General features: G+C 33.2%; 1 protein-coding gene across 1 annotated transcript in view; it reads left to right on the plus strand.

The window, feature by feature from the left end:
• The first annotated feature begins 9,439 nt into the window (after positions 1-9,439).
• Positions 9,440-22,942, plus strand: part of LOC108917258 (ATP-binding cassette sub-family A member 3-like) — a 41,156-nt gene continuing 27,653 nt past the window's right edge. Inside the window, exons 1-6 of the mRNA XM_023453977.1 lie at positions 9,440-9,456; positions 11,433-11,657; positions 14,511-14,650; positions 15,645-15,913; positions 21,903-22,137; positions 22,192-22,359. Coding sequence (XP_023309745.1) covers positions 9,440-9,456; positions 11,433-11,657; positions 14,511-14,650; positions 15,645-15,913; positions 21,903-22,137; positions 22,192-22,359 — 1,054 coding nt within the window. The remainder of the gene's footprint in view (positions 9,457-11,432; positions 11,658-14,510; positions 14,651-15,644; positions 15,914-21,902; positions 22,138-22,191; positions 22,360-22,942) is intronic.

A 22,942-nucleotide genomic window follows, 5' to 3' on the forward strand; every position in this document is an offset into this window, starting at 1 on the left:
TACCTTTGCAACTTTTTTTAGTAATAAACTATATATAACAGTTATAAATAAAAACGACATTGTTCTTAACCTACGCAGCCTTATCGATATCGAAAAAAATCAAATATTTTATATAAAATAATAGCAAATATGTGTCGGTATCTATAACTCTATTAAAATAATATAAATCTTAAGGAAATTATTTTTTATCCTTACCGATAGATTAAGCCTGAAATAGCTTTTATGAGAAATAGATTGATAAGTAAAGCGTATGTCGCGTCACAGAAAAATAAGTTCTGGGGAAGAGCAACCAAAAAGGAAACTATTGGTGGCTAGGAGAAAGCGTGAATAAAGTTGCTTCTCCCACTTTGCTAAATAACCAAAATAAATACTAATTTTGGGTTTATACAGTGGCGGCGCGTGAACATTGATTGAATGTGTTCTGCTTAAGGTTGTTACATTTGTTGAATTGAATTCCGGGATATTAAGTGCCCGGAGTTTCTAAATGGCGCTGCAGGCGAAAAATTTTAAAATTTTCAAGGTCACGCGTTTTCCTGGCACTTCTGAATTTCAAGGAACAATAAATTTATAAAAAAAATACAGATTTTCACAAGAATGATTTCTGAAATTGATACCTTTTTGAAATATCCATTTACGAATTACCTACTGATGGTATAATAAATTGGAATAAACTAAATATATTTTATTAAATTATTGAATATTGTTTATAAAAAAAATCGTTTGTGAAATTTACCAACAATTCAACGAATTTTAATTTTCCTCGGCGTGTTATGATTTTTTCTTTATATTTTTTTATATATATGTACATTATATTATATTCCGGGAGTTATACGTGCAAATCCGAAATCCGGGACCATACAGCTAATTCCCGGTACAATCACAGAAAATCCCGGTCATACCAATGTGGCTAGATGTTCTTTTAAAATTTATGAGTCCACGAAACACATCAGGGTTGTCCGAATTTTCTGTCTTGTCGTGTCCGAGAAGTGCTAATTCGAAAGCTCCGCAAAAGTTTATGCAATCTATGATTTTAAATAATACATGACGATTTTTCATTACCTGTTCATGTTTCCGTATATTATCCCAATATGCAGAATCTAACTGACTTCTTATGTTTATTTTACCTAAAGACTTAATGACTTAAATCTTTCACACTGTATATTGTCCATGCTTTATCCCCACCAAAAAGTAAGCACGGAAAACAAAACAGTGAATATTTTAAATCACACCCGCACACCCACTCTGCTTTTGTGCATACATTATTGTTTTTTTATAACTTTTACTTCTTTTATTTTTAGTTTATCCTCATAAGGCAGAGAACCAAATAAAGTTTTTTTTTTAAACGAAACGCTATTCATTTTAATAACTATAATATCCGTAGACGCCTAAACGAAAATATTCACACGTGCCGCTCGCAGAAATAAACCACCACATACCACGTACGAAATATTACTGCATTTACTGCAGACTGCAGCGCAGTGGCTGTCACTATTGCAGCCGCCAAAGCCCCTATCTTCGTGTACTGGGTCACGTGCCTGATCAGCCAATAAAAACAAAGGACGCATATAATTGTTCGCTGTCCACACATTGTGTATATGAGGTTGCATATATTAAGGAGCGTAGCTCGCGTCGCAATAAAGAATAATATAAGCTCCTAGATTTATTTTAGCGCGAGTACATTTGGATTCTTTAAATATTTTGTTGATATTTAATATTATTAAATACATAAAATTTTATGTGTTCTGCAGCTCCGCAGCTCTTATGGTAAAACCGCCACTGGGTTTATATAAGTGATTATCGTAGATTTGAGAAAAGAAAGATAAGGTGTATACAGACCGACACGAATAAGTTTGCCTCTGAGTTAGTTCCGCCCACTAATACGCACCGGATACGACAAGGAACGTATTCGTAAAACTAAGTTCTAGTCAATGGGATCGAGAACTCAGGGCTTTATTAAAGTTTCCGAAACGATTTCGCAATGGAATATCTTTCAAAATTGACAAATAAAAGGTTAAGGGGGCAGTCAGCCTGTGTCCCGTTTTTCAGGTTAACACATCTGAAAATGTGAGAAGGCTGTGGACTATCCGCAAGCCAATTTTTTTTGCAAATCTCCTTCTGAAGGAGGGTTATATTTCAGTAAACATTTTAAATATGCAACAAAAGCCTGACCTACTACTATTTTTTAAATGGGTCATTTTTCCAGAAAGTGGTATTAGGCATTTTTTGATCAAAAAAATAATATTACCAGGCTATTCAACACCCATCAAAATATCCATATACCAAATTTGATCGACAAATGTCTATTGGGTGTTTTTATGGGGTGCCAAACTTCGAAAAATCAGACAACTAAAAATTATAATAAGCAGGTCAAAGATTGCTATGAAAGTGAAAACAAGTACCAATCGGACAAAGAAAAAAATACAGGCTGTATAAATTTAACACTTTTAATTGCGGCCACAGTAAAATTAATAATTAACGTACTAAAAATGTAATGAATTATAAATATTGAGTTGTTAAACAAAAACATTGCACAACAATCTAAATTAAATTTTAGTTTTCTCTACCAAACTTCCTTCCAGTCGAACACATTTTTCCAATCGTCTTCTATTTTTTTCTTTGTCTGATTAGTACCTGTTTTCACTTTCATTGCAGTTTTTGACATGCTTATTATAATTTTTAGTTGTCTGATTTTTCGAACTTTGGCACCCTATAAAAGAACATACATTTGTCAATCAAATTTGGTATATTATGGGTATTTTGATGGGTGTTGAATAGCCTGGTAAGATTATCTTTTTGATAAAAGAATGCCTAATACTACTTTCTGGAGAAACGACCCTTTTAAAAAATCGTAGTAGGCCAGGCTTTTGTCACATCAATAAAATGAGTAGTAGAATATAACCTCCCTTTAAGGTACTATTTGTAAAAAATTGGTTTGCGAAAAGTTCACAGCCTTCTCACATTTCCAGAAGTGTTAATCTGAAAAACGGGAAACACTGTATATACACCGGTAACAAATAGTAGTAGATTTATCAAAAAGCATAAGATTTACTTTTTTCAAACCAAATCTACTCGTTAAAAATAAAAACCCGTACAATTTAGAGGGAACACGAACATTTATTAAGGAAATAGTTTATTTATTCATTTTAACAATAGGGGATATACCGCTCATATTGTTCTTATTTCTAAAAATTAAAAACGGTATCTCGTTAAAAAATCCATTTTACACTATGCATAATGTGCAACAATTTGATATAATTAGCACATGTAACAAACACATGTTATAATATATTATAATGTCATTGAATACTGATAATGTAGATTACAAAATAAATTATTAAAAACTATTGTTATAAATGTTCACTTAATATTATACAGGGTGTCTCATAATAAGCTGCCAACCCTGAACAGGCCGATTCTATGATCAAAACTAAGTAAAAAAGTTCATATGAACATGGGTCCGGAAATGCTTCCTATTTTTTGTTTAAATTACTATGAAATTGACCAAAGTGGGATTAATTCAAGAGCGATTTTCTCAGAAACCGTTAAAGATAACGATTTGAAACAAGAGTACCTTTTCAACGTAAAACAGTTCGGGAATTTGCTGTCCAATTTGTTAAAAAGTCAAAGATGAAAAAGTTACACACGCAAAGTACCAAGGGCCCCCCGTACCCACCTCAATGGACCTTGTGGAAATAAATGGATTAGTCCATCAAATTGCTCATCAAAATTTAGCTGTGTATACCAAATTTCATTCATTTATCACTACGCGATTGAGAGATATTGCAAAAAAATGATTTCCATTCCTCCCTCTTCAATGGGTCCCTGTGCCCTTAGGAAGCATTTCCGGACCCATGTTCATATGAACTTTTTTACTTAGTTTTGATCATAGAATCGGCCTGTTCAGGGTTGGCAGCTAATTATGAGACACCCTGTATATTATATTCAAAACTATATTCTTACATCGCAATTTGTAATAGTATGAACTTGATTCGTTTTCATTGGTGATCACCATTGTGGATTTATATTTCTATGGTGACTACCCGTCAGTATTGGAATTTTTAATCCGTCTGACTTATCTGTCTGACATACAAATTGACATTGTTTTGTACTAGTGCGAAATTTATAAAACTAATATTGACCATTTGAATCCATTGCCCATCTTATTTTGAAGGTAAGCAATTTACTTATAAAATAAACTGGTTTCCTATGAATGAATTTTACATCGGCTTCTCCGCTCGCTCACGGCATCAGTTTCCTATAATTGAAAATTGCTCACTAATCTTTCACAAACCCTTTAGTACAAGCGTTTCTTTACTTAATACAAATAACATGTTTTGTTCCTGGACACAGTAATGTATCTGGTACGGTATTCGTGCCACTCAATGATAAATAATACATGTCAGGTTTCTCATAAAAATGCAGAAACAATTATTTCGTACCTTACGGCAAATCATTGTTTATGTAATTAATTTTAATGCAGAAAACATGTTATTACATTATCAGTACCAGTAAAAGGTACCGCATTTAAATCTTACTGACAGACTACCCATGAAAACGAATTTTTAACTATTTCAATTAAGACAAAATAGAACAACACATAACCTATTTATTATTATTACTAACAGAATTAACTAGAAGTAGAAGCAGAAATTCTTATTTACTGTTGTTGCAGCGTTTGTATAAAGTTTCCTTCATATTGTATCATTCAAACCACTTTGAGTTTCCATTCGATGGAATCTCAATATATTTTTCAGTCACCGAAGAATTTCTTCATCCACCGTGTCATTAACCAACGGAACAGGCATAAGCGTTTGTAAAAAAAGACCCAAATAACGAGCGTTCAAATAAAAACGTGGTCAAGTTGGTTCTGAAAATTTGGACGTAGGGCGTAGCGTATAGCAAATGAACTTAAACGTCATCTGTCAAAGCGCTATATCGCCGCTATCAATTTGAATATTTTCGTTTTAAAAAGCGTTTAAAATGGTGTTTTCTCAAGAACAAAAAGTGTTTATCATAGAGTCCTACTTTAGAAATGGACGCAAGATTGATGGAATATGGAAGTATTCTATTGAGGAATGTTTCATAGAATTTCAAAATCAATTTCCCGGCGTTGTTGAGTACAAAATTTTTCAAAGTGCAGTTCAGCGTTGNTTTTACTAAAAATTACCTATGTGGTAATTGATTTTCAATACCCTGTTATTTTGGCATGTTTCGACCGGTAGACACGTCAATGTCGGAGGAATTTCTGTCGGACAAATTTAAATCGGCATTCGCAACAAAATTTCCAGTTACTTAAGCTAAAAATAAAAGATGTGGTCTTGAGTTTTCAAGACCCCGGGAAATTGCCATGTTTTTAGACTTTTCCGAGTGGAAAAGCGGAGGAATCGAGAAAAGTCGTAGAGGAAAAATGTGGTAGACTGGTCAAAAGGATGCGCCTCAGGAGTTATAAAGTATGTGGTAATCAACTTTCCAGGGGGGGCCTGTACTGTGGACTAAATGTCCTGTACACTAATTTTTATCTTTGTATTATTTAAACGGCAAATGAAATATTTTTGTTCCAGTGAAAATGACAAAGACTTTCAGCAAATTTATACTGCTTTTGTGGAAAAACTGGGTTATAATGAAACGTCACCGTTGTGAAACGACACTGGAAATTCTGATACCTCTGCTATTTTGCATGTTCATATTATGGTTGAGAAGCCTATTGGATCCTATAGAGCGGAAAACCATGGTTTACGATCAGTTTTGCACGTTGCCAGATGATTTTAACATTAAGGGTCAGTTATGCAGTGCAACTGACGGGTGAGGGTAACATTATTTTTTTACACTTTGTGGGTACATGCGTAAGTATACTGTCCCATAGAGGTTGGGAGCTCTGGGACCAAGTAAGAGAATTTATATCTTTCGTTAGAGACCAAAAAGATAAATCAAGAGGATTGAAATCCGGACTTCTGGGTGGCCAAGCAAAAATTCTTCAACGGCTTGAAGAAGTTCTACTTTATTTAAGAAGAGACGTGGTCATGTACGACGGAGCTCCACCACATTTTTCTCGGCCAGTGCGTGCATATTTAGATGCAGTCTTTCCAAATTGCTGGATTGGCTATGTCAGCATTTTTGCTTGGTCACCCAGAAGTCCGGACTTCAATCCTCTTGATTTTTCTTTTTGGTCTGGAATGAAAGATACAGTTTACAAAGAATCTATTGGTTCGCGTGAAGAGTTGAGGCAAAGAATACAAATCGCTGTCAACGAAGTCAGACGCAATCCCAATATGTTGTTTTAAACCCGAAGGTCTCTCAGAAAACGTTGTGTAAATCTATCAGAGTCAACGGTGAATTCTTCGAACAATAATTACTTTAAATCATTATTAGGTATTTCATTTGTTTCATTGTTAATTGTTGTAATAACATGAAGAAACACTTAGTTTGTTTCGCTTTTAATTTCTGGTATTATCAAAACATAGTGTTCGTTAAATCCATTTTTCTCGAAAACGGATCGAGGTACCGAAATGAAACAAGATTACACAATTAATGGAAAAATGATTGCTCTTTCAGGTTTTGAATCAAGTTTTATGTTAGACATACAGGGTAAAAAGTTATTAACTAAATATTCGGTAAAATTGGTCGTAACTGGCGCCCTCTATGAGCAACGCTGAAATTGCAAAGCGCATCTTATTCATCGCTTAAAAAAACATAGTTTCACAAATTTTCAAGTTCCTAACCTAACCTACATATTTTCAGAATAATCGTAAAAAAACGATTTAAAATTTTAACTTTCAACACCCTGTATTTTCGAAACTATCAACTTTCGGATAAGGCATGTTTGCGCCAATGGTCACCATTTCACGTGTAGTATCTTCAGCGTTTGATTTTCCCATTGTTAATGAATCACCCTGTATAATTTTTAGTACGCTGTGATTTCTATTAAAAATATTGACAGTCCTGTCATGACTGGGTATTTAAAAATTAAGACAATTTTTTGAGAAATAGTGTTTTGTAATTTACATTACAACTCCATGGCGTTGTTTAGATAATTTTAGACCAAAAACCATTAATAAATCATGGGCCTAAAACTACGAGTTGTTGAGGCCAAGAGTACCAAGTTAAAAATCTCTGAAGATGTAGATAAATAAAATTAAACTAATATTTTTATAATTTATACATGTTGTTGCTGTTGTTGTTATTGTAGCTGTTATTGTTGCTGTTATATAAGCCAATCAGAGACGGAGGTACTGAGAGGCACTGACAAAACTAGTCGCGGAATTAGGACGATTTCAGAAGGTATATCGGGGTTCGAGGGAAGTGAGGAGCGCAGGGGAGTCCTATGCTTTTCTTATGGGACTAAAGCCTGCTCCCAATTTGAAAAAATTAAATTCTATTGAAATTATTTGCGATAAACATTATCTATATGGCAAATAAATCTACTCATATGCACATAGCATACATATTGACTAATTAACAACATAAAAATATCATATTTAAGTAGTTTTAAATTATATTTAATGAACGCATAAAGACTATGTAGATGTGGCAACAGCGCTAATAATTGACTAGCAGTTGTACACACTGCGAACCTACAGACCTCGGACATCGGAGATATTGCGCGTCAAATTCGGGTAAAGATGCGTACGCGTTCAAAAATGTATTGTGTGTAAACTATGTACAATATAATTATTATATATAGCAAATATATCGTATTATCCTCGCGAAGATTTGTATCCTTTATTTAAAATCCGTAAATCATGTGAACTGGTAAAACAACGAGAATTATGTTAATTTAGTTCTAAAGAAATGAAATGACACTCGCGCCCATCTCTCGTCCAAGTCAAAGAAAATGTTGGATGCAATTTTGAAGGTTCTGTGATAGAAATTACATTATTACTCACTGTTCGTGTTTTTCATCTCTATTTTAGTAATGTTACAAAAGTTTTGCAACTATAACTAATTTTTTAGATATAAAGTTTGCTGAGAAATATTTATGTTCCTTTGTTATTCCGTACAAATGCTTTTATCTCAAGTATTACTAATTATATTAATCAAGTAAAGAAAACTTTATGTAACCCTAAATATTGCTGGGTAATGATTACGATGTTTTTATAAACCATTAAATATATTAAAAGGATTTATCAACTGTATTTTTTATTCCAATAAATATATCACAGCTTCCTAGTCTTTTTTAATTAATCTAGTTTTTTAAAAACATTACAAAAAATCATCTGTTGTGGATAATTTATTGTTGATAACAATGTACATGGGATTTAGGAAAAATGTATATGTTTGAAATCAATTTAGTTTTTATCAAGCCTTTCAAATATATTCGGTCCTTGCTGTCAGCTGATTGCGACGTTGCCACATTAATCCTCAAGTCAGACAGAAATGCTGAGAATCTGTTTCTAATTAATACAGCTGTACTATGTTCAAAACTTACATTAGTTTTACATCAAAAATAAGATAACACTGTGTACTATCTATGGAAAAGTTTTGTTTCACAATTTCTACAATTTTTTCTCAGTTATGGGCAAAAAAAGAGCCGCGCGTCCATCTTCGCCATATAAACCTATGTTAAAATGAACAACTTTCAACAACAATGTCTCAAAATCTAGATTAAAAAAAAATTTCAGAAAAGTATGACGCACAGATGGAGCACTGGGTAATACGCTATATAAATTTCAAGTACATCTGTGCATTTGAGTAAACCCGATATACCTCCTTAGTTATTCTCGGTATTGAATATGTCAATTTAATTTTATTTAATTTTAAGAAGCAACGATTAGCTAAGTAAAATTTTTCAGAAATGGAATAATAATGATATTTACCACCTGAACTGGATTTTCTATTCAAATGTATATTATACAGGGTATTACTTTAAGTGGGAGTCAGTATTTTAGGGGTAATATTACGTGTTCCTCTGAATACGAATCTGAAATTATTATGTTTTTAATCAAATAAATAGTTAGTTTTTTAAAATACACTTTAATTCTTGTGTACGCCACTAACCGGCGCAAACCAAGGCACCTGGAATTTGTGTGTGAAATTGTATTAGTGCACAATCAATGTTGCCGAATGTTTTTAAATCAATTTACATTGTGGGCAGTGACCATAGACCAATGGTCTGTGGCTGAAATAATGACAAATAAATTAGTAAAACAGATTGCATTTGTATAACTTGGCAGAGTCACCATATTTTTTTGATAACACTATGATCGAATCGCTGAACATTGAACACAAAACATTCTCTCGTTTCTAAAAAAACAAAAATTTTTACATGATTAAGTAAATATAAACTAATATTGGTATATAGAGGTATGTTACTAATTGTAAACATATTTTTAAATGAACTGTTAGACGACAAAACTAATTAAAAATAATTTTTGTGAAAGCAGATTCATTTAATATTACAGCGACTTGTTATTTTAGTCACCATATTGTCTTTTAAGTTAATATGGACGAAGTACTAAAGTAAGTAATTCACTAAAAGACCTCTGGTCTGGTGCGTTATGTTTTTGAAGGTTGATAAGCCGACTGTCCTCGCACCTGATGCAAAACAGGAATGGCCGAAAATTGCAGTTTCATTTGGTTACAAAATATCTGTTTGGTCTTCGACTTTATTGGTAGTATAACTCATTCCGATCTCAATTGAAGAACCAAGAGGTTGGCAGTATGTACCAAGTTCGCTCGCTGATGCAGCAACTCGGCATTGAAATATTTGAAAAGTTTGTTCCCATATTTATTTAGTCATACCCATATACAGGTCTGGTCGAACGTGGTAGAAATGTATACGCCCAGTTGAAGGATCAGTGTACACAGACAGCCGAACTGGGCGACTGGACAATATATCTTAGCTGTTGACAAGTCGCCGACAAATTGCCTAGCAGTGCAGTGCAGCAATGCCGAATTTGGTGTGATTCAGGTCAATTTAATTTATTATAGGCACCTTCTATTAATCATTGATATTATAATTGTGAAAGCGAGAAATAAGAGGGATATTTTGTTTACTAATTTTATTACAACAAGGCATTTTGAAGACTTTTAAAATTTACAATATCTTGTTGGCCAAATGAATTATTATAATTTCTTACCTTTAACAGAAAACTTTTTTAGGGACGCCTATGAACCTCATTAAATTTTATTGCTATGCGATATTCAACATGTTCAACTGACTTCGGAAAGACTTTACATAAAGTGCATTTATATGGTGTAAGTGTATAATCTTATAAAGTTATTTATTTCAGTGTTCAGTGAGGATACAGTATAATTTTGTTTTTTAATATCATGTTTTTGTACATTATGAAATGGAATGGAATCTAGAAAGAATTGATATGGTTAGAGCCTACTTTTTGTCAGGAGCAAAGAAGACGATATCAAGTAGATTACACCGACTTATAAGTGCCGAATAAGAAAATGTTTGTCAGATTATATAAATTTTTAAATAAATAAATTTAATAAATTTAATATAGTTTATAAGTTTAATAAATTTCAACATTTAAGGGACTATGGGATCTTTGAGCCAGAAATTTTAAACGCCGTGGAAGAGGATCCTGGTACCAGTACTCGAAGATTTGCCGCAAAATGTGTTATATATAAGATTTGACAAAAATGCACAGCCCAGTTCTCAATTGTGCATGCTCTGCGACAAAAGCGCGCCGTGGTTTGAACTTGCACTAGCTTGTCCGAAATTACGAGGAAAGGGATAAAGAAATAAGTTTTCACGACGGAATTTGAAAAAATAAACTATTGATACGTGTTTCTAAAGGTCAACGGAAGCCTCTGTATAAATATGACCCCCACTCAAAGTTACACCCTGTATAAATTACGTAATTTTTTATAAATTAATCCACGTAACCATTAATTTCTGATTGATTTTAGGACATACGAAAAGCTTGGTTTGGATTATTACAAGTAAGTATTATATACTTAATTCCTGTACTATCGCCATAAATATTAAACGAATGTTATTGCAACGAATATTATAACCCCGTCGAGTATAGATATCATTAAAAAAATAACCAATTATATATAACTATACCATTATTTATTATATTTTAATATCGATAGTATCCAAAAAATGGAAATAAAAAAAATGTACACAAACTGGCGTATATTTTTAATTCCTTCAACATTTGCTTCTTAATTAATTATTCCTAATTTTATTGTTCGCGATTTCTATTTATTTATTCTATTATTTATACCGTGAAACACCATCGACACAAGTACTGTAATGTCAGCGAGTGGCAACCTAAATGAATACAAAGTGATCACTTAGAACTTTTCTAAACAGCTTTTCCAATATTACCTTCTCAAAGAAAATAATTAGAACTAATATTTTGATACTTATGTTCGATATTAACAGTATCACGACCATTATTTATATTTTCATTAATTTCTCAGTAGGTATGTGCAGTTAGTCATGAATCACCATGTTTAATTTTATCTAGCTACTTTAAACTGGTTTACTCTCCAAAAAGTCCAGCCACAGAAGAGATCGTAAAGATATTCTCTGAAATGTTCAAAACTATCGAAGGACTAGAAGATTCGGAAGCACTAGAAACATTTTTTAAAAGCGAAGAAGTTTTCTCTGCCTTTGCAGCTATCCAATTCGACGACAGTTTTAAAAGTCGCACAGATGTTTCTAACATCAAAAATTTTGAAGTTTCTATAAGGTAAGGCAAACAAACTCTTTCAGGATTTGAACTAAAAAAAATTGAGGGCAACAAAATGAAAATTGAATAAGTGAATTTATTTTGTAAATGTTATTTCTAAGAAAAATTAGTGTTTTGTACTTTATTCGAAAAGTAAGGCATTTTCGAGTAATTACGAAGGTATAACACCAGCAGATAATTAATTGATAGAGAAAGCTTTTTTTTACATTTGGAATAATTAAGAATTCCTACGTCAATGACTCTTTACTTTTGATTATCATTCTGTATATAAAATTAGAATGAAAAAAATCGAGATACAAGTTCTAAACAATGGTAATGGGGGAGTAAAATTTAGTTCTCATAAAAATCGCAAAAGAATTTGTACAAAAACCAACATACCATAATGAGAAAAAATGGATATGAGAAACACGATTTATAATTTTCATAAAATGAAAGGATGTCGAGTTACTCTGACAAGAAAATTTAAGTGAAAAATACATTGTTTCGGGAAAACATATCTCCCTGTATACCATTGTTAAAAAACTTGGATTCGGGTGAAGGAAAACTAAGAACAGTCGGAGGGTGCTAATAGAGAATACTGATATGCGTGCTATAAGGTTGAATTATCTGGACAAAATTAAGTATTATAGAAGCCAAGGTGGGACAGTGTTCTTTTAGATGAAACTTGCATTTACGTTGACCATACTAGTTCCAACATTTGGACAGACTATAAACCATATCTTAAGGTCGGTGCTGGTGATGAAATGAGTTTTATCCCTAACTGTCCATTGATTTTTAAATCTGGGTCCTAGTCCAGTCATTATAGACACGGAACAGCCTGTTTCGGGAAAAAAATAGTTGTTGTTCTGCGGAATAATGTTCGGAAATGTGTTATAAATAAAATATCAAAAAATCAATTCGAGACTAGTTGGGAAACTTTATTTAAACAATGGTCAAAGTCATGGAAAAGTGGTTTTTTAACTCGCGTAAAAAAACTATTATTCATAGCGAAAAGAGGTTTATACAAAAAAAGTAGGTATTAAATAAACCTTTAAAATGAGAAGTCCGATTAAATTCGGATAATTTGTTTATGCGCAAGAGCTCAAAAATGGTCGAAAATGGTCGTTTTTTTTCAAGTGCTAATAATTAGTGCAATTTTCATGGTAGACACTTGTAATTCAGGATTTTTGAAGCTTTTTACACCCTTAATAAGTGATAAAAATTTCAGCCCGAAAGCTTCATTGGTTTGGCGTTGGCGGAATTTGTTATCTAAGAAGATGCTATTTTCAATTCATTTTTCCCAAGCTCACAGGCATTGTAGAGTTTCGATCATTAGTTGTTTTTGTACCTAAATAGTTGTATTGACATATGCATTTACTGAGAATTTAGTTTTCCAAATTTAATTTGTAAAAATGACTGAAAAAATGTTAATATTTATTAAATTGTTAAGATAGGTAATTATTATAAAATAAAATAGTAACCTGTATACTTTAATTTTCTTCGAATTAAAAAAAAATCGTTGTTGTAAGTTGATTAGAAGCTGAGATAATTTTTTTTTTATTTAATCGCAGTGACCTTAATTATTAATATTAACAGCCCAAATTTGGAAAGAGTATACATTAAGAGCTATATTTTCATATCCTACATTAACATTAAGGTGAATTCAACTATTTAATTGCGAAAAAGAAGATAGCGGCGATGCGTTCTATTACTTGGTCTAGCGGACGAGTGGGGAGAGCGAGGCGGAGCATGCACGCTTAACAATTTAATAAATATTAACATTTTTTCAGTCATTTTTAAACAAATTAAATTTGAAAAATTAAATTATCAGTAAATGCATATGTCAATACAACTATTTAGGTACAAAAACAATTAATGATTGAAACCCTACAACGCCTGTAAGCTTGGGAAAAATGAATTGAAAATAGCATCTTCTTAGATAATAAATTCCGCCAACGCCAAGCTAATGAGCTTTTGGGCTGAAATTTTTACCACTTATTAAGGGTGCAAAAAGCCTCAAATATCCTGAATTACAAGTGTCTGCAATGAAAATTGCATTAATTATTAGCAATTGAAAAAAGCGGACATTTTCGCCCATTTTTGAGCTCTTGCGCATAAACAAATTATCCGAATTTAATCGGACTTGTCTCATTTTAAAGGTTTATTTAATACCTACCTTTTTTGTATAAACCTTTTTACTCCATGAATAACAGTTTTTTTACGCGAGTCAAAAAAACACTTTTCCATAATTTTAACCATTGTTTTAACAAAGTTTCCCAACTAGTCTCGAGTTGATTTTTTGATATTTTGTTTATAACACATTTCCGAACAATATTCCGCAGAAAAACTTCTAATATAGTGTTTTTTTCCCGAAAAAAAGCTATAATGACTGGCCTATCCAAATCTGGAGATAACCAGGACAACATGGACTCGCAAAATTATGAGAAGTGGCCCACAGAGAAGTTGGTTCCAAATCTCTCCTCGAATACTGCGTAGAACATATAATTAATATGTTTTTGACAAAAGCATTACAAATCAAAAGCCAAATTTTAAATTTTAATTTAACTTTTTGGGATCGCTGAATACACTGTAACTACGCGGTGTTACACAGAAAACGTAAACTGTAATTTTATGAAATGGATAGAAAATATTTAAATACATGAGTATGTTTTTAGAAGAAAATGTACACGGCATCTTCTTATAATGGCCATTCCTATCTAACTTCAAGGCAGACACATTAAAAAAATGTGCAATTTGTACAGCTTTTGCCATATTTTATTAAAATGTCTTACGTTTACATGTTAAATTTGCCATATATCCTTGATATTTGTAACAAATGTAGGTATCTAATGAACGATAGAAATTCCGTTTAAGGTTTCCCTCTGATCTCAGAAGAACATATAATAGAACAAATCCAACTTCTGTAGAGACAAACTGGGCAACAAATTTAGTTTTTCCCAATATTGAGCCACAAGGACCTCGATTGTTTGAAATCACTACTGGCGGTACTCCAAGTAAGAATCCGTTGTTATTAATAACCACATTATAGTTAATAAACCCAACCAATATCGGTAACAATTGCTAGATATCGTCTGCAAACATCCTTTGGAAAATTTTATGTACAGGGTGTCCGGTATGTACCTAATAATTTCCCGAAATCAATAGGTGAGAACAAAATAACACCAATGCTCCTTATAATTGTTTTCTATATGTTTGCTCCTAAATGAGATATGGGACTCCAAAGAGGTACCTAGAAATTTAAGTTTTGGATTGTAACTTTGAAACTAGCTTGTATATTTTAACACATAATTGTATAATTTAAATATTTAATTTTTGAAAAATAAATCTGGTTTTAATGACAAAGTAAAATTCATAATACAGTACAAAATTTAAAATGTAGGCAAATAGTGTAATTAAAAGTGTTCAATTTGTAAATTGTATAGTTTGTAAACTGTAAATAAATCGGTCTGAGTGATTTCTTAAAACTTTTCTTGACTAAATACAAAGAAATAAATTAATAAATTTTTTGCAACTTAAAAAACAAAATTTTATTGGTCTTTAACCAAATCTGAACACAAAGTAAAAAACAGCACGGCAAAAACATTATTTTACAAATTCAATTAAAACAAAGATAGTCCGTGTCTAGTCTGAGGGAGGGCTTCTTAATTTTCTGATTCCAGAACTACACGCTCTTTCATCCTAAATATATTCAAAATATGTATCTCGTAAATTTTTTTCTCCATCAACTGTTAAAGTTAATTCGTTTAAAAAGGGAACACCTTGCTAATGAAAGGTCATTTAAAAAAAGACTAACCTATAATTTACAACTAACCGAATCATTTCAGGGCTAATTGTAAGATCAGTTTACTTAAATTGAATATCTTTTATATCAGGAATCTCCTACTATTTACTTGTTTCTTAATTTGATAAGTACCTACCATAGTCTTTAAATTTTTCTTTCATATTTTTCAACATCCTGATTTACTTTCATCTGATATGTATTTTCAGACTACCATGACGAGGGATTTTTGGCCATTCAACACTTTCTTGCAATCGCCCTAATATCCGCCAAGGAAAAAACTGATCCCAAAGAACTTTTGAGCAAAAATAAATTTCCGTTAATAAGCATGAGGCGGTATCCGCATCCAGATTGGATACAGGATGATTTAGGACATGGTTTATCATTCTTCATAATCCTCGTGTTAGTGATGTGTTTTGGACAACCCCTTACTAATATGATTAAATACATTACCCTCGAAAAAGAAAAACAACTTAAAGTAAGTTATAAACACAGACAATATAGCTTCGCCTCAGACCGCTACTGGAATGGGACAGCAGTTTTAAATTTCCGAATTGCCGATAGAGAATTTTACGAAGAATCAAATGCACTGGTCCGGTCCGTATTCCTACGTGTATGCTAGCAACATACAGGGTGTACCATTGAAAACTTTGCACCCGGCTTATTTTGAACTACGTTCCAAAATATTAAAATTGCCGCGACACGTCCATTTTGTTTTCGAGGGGGACACATTTTAGCGTTACATACAGACTCGCCAGAACAACCCCTTTCGCGGGGGCGCATTCAACTTGAGAATCTTAAATGGCACTCTAGGTCGAGTGACACCTCATTCGAAAGTGGTTTTAATTCTGGTTGTAATCGTGTAATTTTTTTTCAATTTTAGTTCATCTGTTGTTGAAAAAAAATTACTTATGCTTAGAAATAAGAAAGACAATTTTGTATTAATCATTTAATTAATTGTTCAAAATGCCAAAGGGAAAACTAACGAACGTTCAAATAAAAACCTGGTCAAGTTGGTTCTGAAAATTTGGACGTAGGGCGTAGCGTATAGCAAATGAACTTAAACGTCATCTGTCAAAGCGCTACATCGCCGCTATCAATTTGAATATATTTTCGTTTTAAAAAGCGTTTAAAATGGTGTTTTCTCGAGAACAAAAAGTGTTTAATAGAGTCCTACTTTAGAAATGGACGCAAGATTGATGGAATATGGAAGTATTCTATTGAGGAATGTTTCATAGAATTTCAAAATCAATTTCCCGGCGTTGTTGAGTACAAAATTTTTCAAAGTGCAGTTCAGCGTTGTGTTAATGTTTTTCGTGAAACGGGCAGTGTAACAAGAAAAGAAGGAAGCGGCCGACCTAAAAAGCGGACTGAAGAATTAAAAGAAAATGTCCAACAAATAATGGAAAATGCGCCAAGAACTTCTGTACGTGTTTTATCACAAATGGTGGGAGTATCAGTCGGTACCTGCCACACAGTGTTAAAAAAAGATTTGCGTTTGTTCTCCTATCGTTTAACTTGTCAGCAAGAACTTCATGAAGTTGATTTTCCGCGACGGGCTGTATTTTGTGAATGGTTTTTAAACAACTACGGTGAACTTCATAATATCACCTTTTTTTCTGATGAAGCCTGGTTTCATTTAAGTGGTTACGTAAACTCACAGAATATGAGAATGTGGTCTTCTGAAAAACCAGATAACTTTTTTGTCGAGGGCCCTCTACACGCTCAAAAAATTGGAGTTTGGTGTGCTCTCAATCGAAGGAGGATTTATGGACCTATTTTTTTTAATGGTACTCTTACTGCGCAAAGGTATAGAGAAGAAATTATCGCTCCTTTTGTTAACCAGCTGGAAGAAAACGAAATTACAAACTTTTACTTTCAACAAGATGGCGCAAGGGCACATACGGCAGGCGAGACGATGAATATGTTGAGGGAAGTTTTCCAAAATCGACTAATAAGTCTCAATGCTGAACATGAATTTCCACCGAGGTCATGTGATATTACGCCGTGTGATTTCTTTTTGTGGCCTTACCTTAAAAACACTATTTTTGAACTGCCTATTCCTGATTTAAACCATCTGCAGGCTCGACTTATAGACAAGATTCGTGAAATTAACAATACCCCGAGCATCTTAGAAAATGTCTTTAATTCTTTGAGGAACAGGTGTGAAAAGTGCTTGGAACAAGGAGGGGGACACTTTCAGCAGCTGCTTTAATTTATTGTTATAACAAGGAGGGGGACACTTTCCGCAGCTCCTTTAATTGTTTGTTATTGTTATCACGATTATTCTTTAAAATAAAGTTATATAGTCATTAACGTTATTGAAACTGACAGCTGCTATACAGCTCGTTGAGAAATGAGGTTAAGTTGGTCGCTATAAGCTACTCCCTACGTCCAATGTGTCAGAGCCAACTTCGACCACGTTTTTATTTGAACGCTCGTTATAAAAAGTTTCAATTTATTTTCACTGGAAAAACTGTTTACAAATAAAAGGTATTTTGAATAATGAAAAAAAAATTGGTCATCATCATTTAATTAATTGTTCAAAATGTACGCCTCCCACTTCCATGCAACAATAAAAACGTTAAGAATTTCGGGGGTAATTAGGTGGCATTCTTCAATGATACGCCGCCTGAGTTCTTCTAGAGACTGCTGCTGAGTGGTACAAATTTTAGACTTTAACTGTCTCCATAAAAAGAAATCGAGTAGTGTCAGATCAGATGATCTGGGTGGCCACTCAATAGGTCCGCGGCGACCTATCCATTGATTTGGAAAATTTTCATCTAAAAACTGTCGAACTGCAACTGTAAAATGTGGAGGTGCGTCATCTTGTTGCAACCAAACATTGTCTTCTAAAATGTTGTCATCATTTTCCATAGTTTCAACAATCACTGGATAAATGTAGTTACTCAAAAGCTCAAGGTACATATCCCCATTAAGATTTCCTGGCAGAAAAAATGGCAGTCTAATAATCTTATTTCCGAGAATTCCTGCCCACACATTAAGTTTTTCCGGATGTTGAGTGTGTTCCTCTCTAAATAATGTCGGATTGGTGTCACTCCAATAACGGCAGTTATGACGATTAATCAAGTCATTCAGATAAAAAGTGCATTCGTCGGAAAAACATTGAATATAAAAAATTTTGATCGTTTGCCATTCGGTAAGTCATCTCTTCTGCAGATTGCAAACGACGGTCTGGATCGTTTTCATTCAGTGCTTGAACTAATTGTAGTTTATAAGGGTAGTATTTATAAGCTTTTAAAATGCGTTGACAACTCCCGAAATTTGAGATAGCTTACGGATGCTCAAATTATGATCCGCTTCCACGTGACCAAGAACGGAAATTTCGGTAGCCTCGTTTCTAACAGGGTTTCGAAATTGTCGTTTTTTATTTTCCACTGATCCTGTTTCACAGAACTTTTGAACCAAACTGGCGACGTAAACATCGGAGGTGTGTTTATTTGGGTGACGCTGATTAAAAATTCTTACCGTAAGCCGTGCATTATCATTGTTTTTAAAATAGAGAGAAATTATTTCAACCCTTTCGTCTTTCAAATAAGTCATTTTTAGAATTAATAATTACTAAACACACTTCTGCTAAACACTTTTTTTGAATTAAATAATTAATTACTTAAATTCATAGTTTTAATTCCAACTTGATTTATTTTATTTAGCATTAACACAAATGTCATTTCCAAACAAAAGATAAGTTTTTTATAACTCTTTAATTGCATAATTAAATGCATTTGGCAGTTATTATTTGGCAACAAAGCCACTGTTAGAACTGCCTCCTGTTAGCGAGTAGAAGAGTTACCACGCCAAATTTTATTGCTCGACGCCGGCTAAGGAGACCCTGCATCCATTTTAGGCTGCCAGTTTCCAGCATTTAAAGCGCGGTCTGTGGCGATAAGCTATATTGTCTGTGTTATAAGTAAGTTACATTATAATATTAGAAGAAGTAATGATGATAATGATAAGGATATTGTCAATGACAACGATAAAGATAATGATAATTAATATCAAATGATAATATCAACTATACAGGGTGGCCAAATGAAAACGATACACACCCATTTTCAGGAACTGCGTCAAGATTATAGAAAAACACTCAGACCCGCCGATTTTACATTAAAAGGGGACGGATTTGTCAAAGGCCGCTCCACCCTAACAAACCTTGTTCATTGCATAAACGATTGGACCCTCGCTCTTACCAACAGTGATCCTGTTGATGTGATTTATCTCGACTTTTCGAAAGTCTTTGACAGGGTACCAATGAGAAGACTTTTATACAAACTGTGGGCATTCGGGGTACTTTAAACCAATGGAGCGAAGGCTTTTTAACAGACAGATATTTTAGAGTTAGAGTAGGTGATTCTTTTTCCCACGACAGACCAGTTCTTAGTGGCATACCGCAGGGCTCAGTGACATACAATATCACGTCGTCAACAAATTATCTTTTTTTGCAGACGACACTAAATTATATTCCAATCCTCTGAGTGACCATTTGTCCTTAAAACAAGACTTAATATCTATTGCTAATTGGTGTGAAGAATATTGGTATTTTAGTATAAAATACAATGGGCTGGAATTTTCGGTGACCGGCTGTTGGGTCCTTTTTTTCTACCTGGTAATTTGACTGGCCAAATGTATTTGCAATTACTGGAAGACGCTATTGACCCTGCCTTGACTGATATTATTGAAAATGTTCCAGAGTATGATGAAGATCATTTGATTTTTCTACAGGACGACGCTTCTCCGCATTATGCGTTAATTGTCCGTCAGTATTTGGACCAACGTTTTCTACGGAATTGGATTTATCGCCCTTTGATTTCTTTTTGTGGGATAACTAAAAAGTAAAATCTATAAAACACAGCCAGCGTCACTGGAAGATTTGCGTAAAAGAATTATCGACGAATGCCGTCGAATCACTCCGGAAATGCTTCGGAATGTGCGCGAACGTTTTGGACAAAATCTTTATTCTTGTATGGAAGCGGGCGGTCATCAGTTTGAACATTTAATCAACTACGTAGTAAGTAAGCAACTAAACATAATTTAAATTTTAAAATGTACATTTTTTTCAAAGTATTGGGCGGAATCATAAAATTTAAAGTCTGTTGTAAAGAGAATTGTAAGAGTTTCCAAAAGAAATAGTAGTCAACCCCCAATGCCATTTAAATATTTTGGGTGATGCTTACCCTTGCTTGGGGGTGAAAGTGGCGAGTCAAAAATACCAGCAAAGAATGTCCCCCTTTAATCTAAAATCGACGGGTGTGAGCGTTTTTCTACAATCTTGACGCAGTTTCTGAAAATGGCTCTGTTTCGTTTTCATTTGGCCACCCTGTATTTAGATGCATCAATTTTAGTTTTTTTTTTGGAAAATTATCCCATCGGGTAATTGTTTCCCACAATATCAGTAGTTAGAATTCTTATCTGTGGATTAGATATCTTTTTCCATTTCTGGTTCTGAAGAACATTATTTGACTTTATTTAACAAAATTATTTAGAAAAACAACTATCTTTATCCGTTTGAACTAGTTTAGAATAGAGTAAAAGTTGCGAGGGCGAATATTAGAATATTATGTATATGTTTTTTTAAATACAGGGTGTTTCGCATAAGGGATGATGCACCATTAAAATATGACAGAATTTTTTTAACCCGTTGGCGAACTTAAAAAATTATTACTTTATTTTATGGGGAATTTAATACTAAAACTTTTCTTACTCTCGTTAGTTTTCAAAAAACTTCGACAAAAAACGAATAACTAATAATACCTACGTATTGTAGCTGTGTTATTTAAAATCACGGAAAATTCAAAAGTTGTCTATGAATTGGATATGAATTTAAAGTATTGTCTACACCTCCGTTTCCTACTGAATTTATGTTGCGCGTTTTTTTTGAAGCCGCGGCTATTGAGACTCCTGGGAAGGCGTAGAACTTCGTATTGCTTTTTTTTTGTAAAAAAAAATCACAAAAATTTTCGAAGATGGTTTGATACTAAAATAATAATCAGATTTATGGTTTTACCGTGGACCGAGGGTCAGTAGTCGATTCGTATTTCGTATGGTCTGTCACTATCTAACTTAACTGACGATGTCGGCGTTTTTTCGCTGTCTGCGATGATTTTTTGCTTATTTTACATTAAATTTAATGTAAAATCTCTGGTTCGGTGACAGTAGGTATAACTGAGACATTGATTTTTTTCGAAATTTGAAATCTCACTTTCAAGGCTTATAACTTCTCTCTTCTCAGGTGTGCAGCTTACAATTAGTATAAAGGTAAGTTGCGTTAAATCACCATATTTTGGGTTCCCCTACATGCGCTTGCTCTGTGTCGGTTCTCATGCGAAACACCCTGTATATTCTCACTCTCTTGTGATGTTATTACTGAAAATATGTTTCATTTCAAAACTACCATTATGAATAAAAAGTATTTGTATTTGTATTCATTCAACGTTAACATTTTCTAGGAATCAATGAAAATAATGGGCCTACCCAATTGGCTACATTGGGCTGCTTGGTATGTAAAATATTTCATATTTCTTCTGTTAATATCGATATTTGTAATATTACTACTGGCAATAAGGTTCTCCGATACCTCAATTTTCCAGAATTCAAATATAATCGTATTACTGTTATTGTGCATATTTGTTATTTCCTCATGTATCACATTCTGTTTCGCCATCAGCGTCATGTTTAATAAAGGTAAGATATGAATTCAAAAACAAAATTCTATTCTAAGGTGTCTTTCCTTTCTAGCTAACACTGCTTCAGTCCTAGGTAGTTTAATTCTGTTCTTTTCCTTCGTACCCTTCTTGATTATTAAAACAGAATCAGTACTATCTAAACTGTTAATCAGTTTATTACCCTTAAGTGCATTTGGTTTTGCAATAGAAATTGTACTATTTTACGAAGGAATTGGACAAGGTAAGTCAGACCTAAACATACAGTTTATGAAAACAAAATTATGGTTTGCAACTTGACCTAAATCGGTTTATTTTGTAATATGCCCCATTTGTTTCCGGACACCCTATATATCCTCATTGTTGACTGTCGGCTAAATAAAATATGGAGGCCATTTAACTCTGTCTTATTGTGTATGGTTCGTTTTAATTAAAAAAGAACTTTTTGTATTTCTTAGAACATCGTTCTAGTCAAACCAGACAAGTCAATCTGCATCGTTACTAAAGCCTGAGTAGTAGTAAAGTATTTGGAGTTTTTGTTAATTGTCCTAAATCCACAATTTTCAAGAAAACTATCACCAGTAAGGACACAATTATTACAATATTGTTAAGACTGAAATGTAATCAATGAAAAAGTGACTGACCAGGAAATCAATCTTATTCCGTAAATTGTTTTTTTAATTTTGGAAGACTACAGTAAGAAGCTTTATATAAGTCAAGATTGATGGGAAGTCCGAAAATATTAGCTTTAACTGTTCTTGCTGTTAAAATAACTTGAATCGAAAAGATGATTAAAAATGCAACTGCAGAATTTCACTGTTAATTCA

The sequence above is a fragment of the Anoplophora glabripennis genome, unplaced genomic scaffold, assembly GCF_000390285.2.
Source record: "Anoplophora glabripennis isolate ALB-LARVAE unplaced genomic scaffold, Agla_2.0 scaffold22, whole genome shotgun sequence".
NCBI classification, from domain to species: Eukaryota; Metazoa; Arthropoda; class Insecta; order Coleoptera; family Cerambycidae; genus Anoplophora; species Anoplophora glabripennis.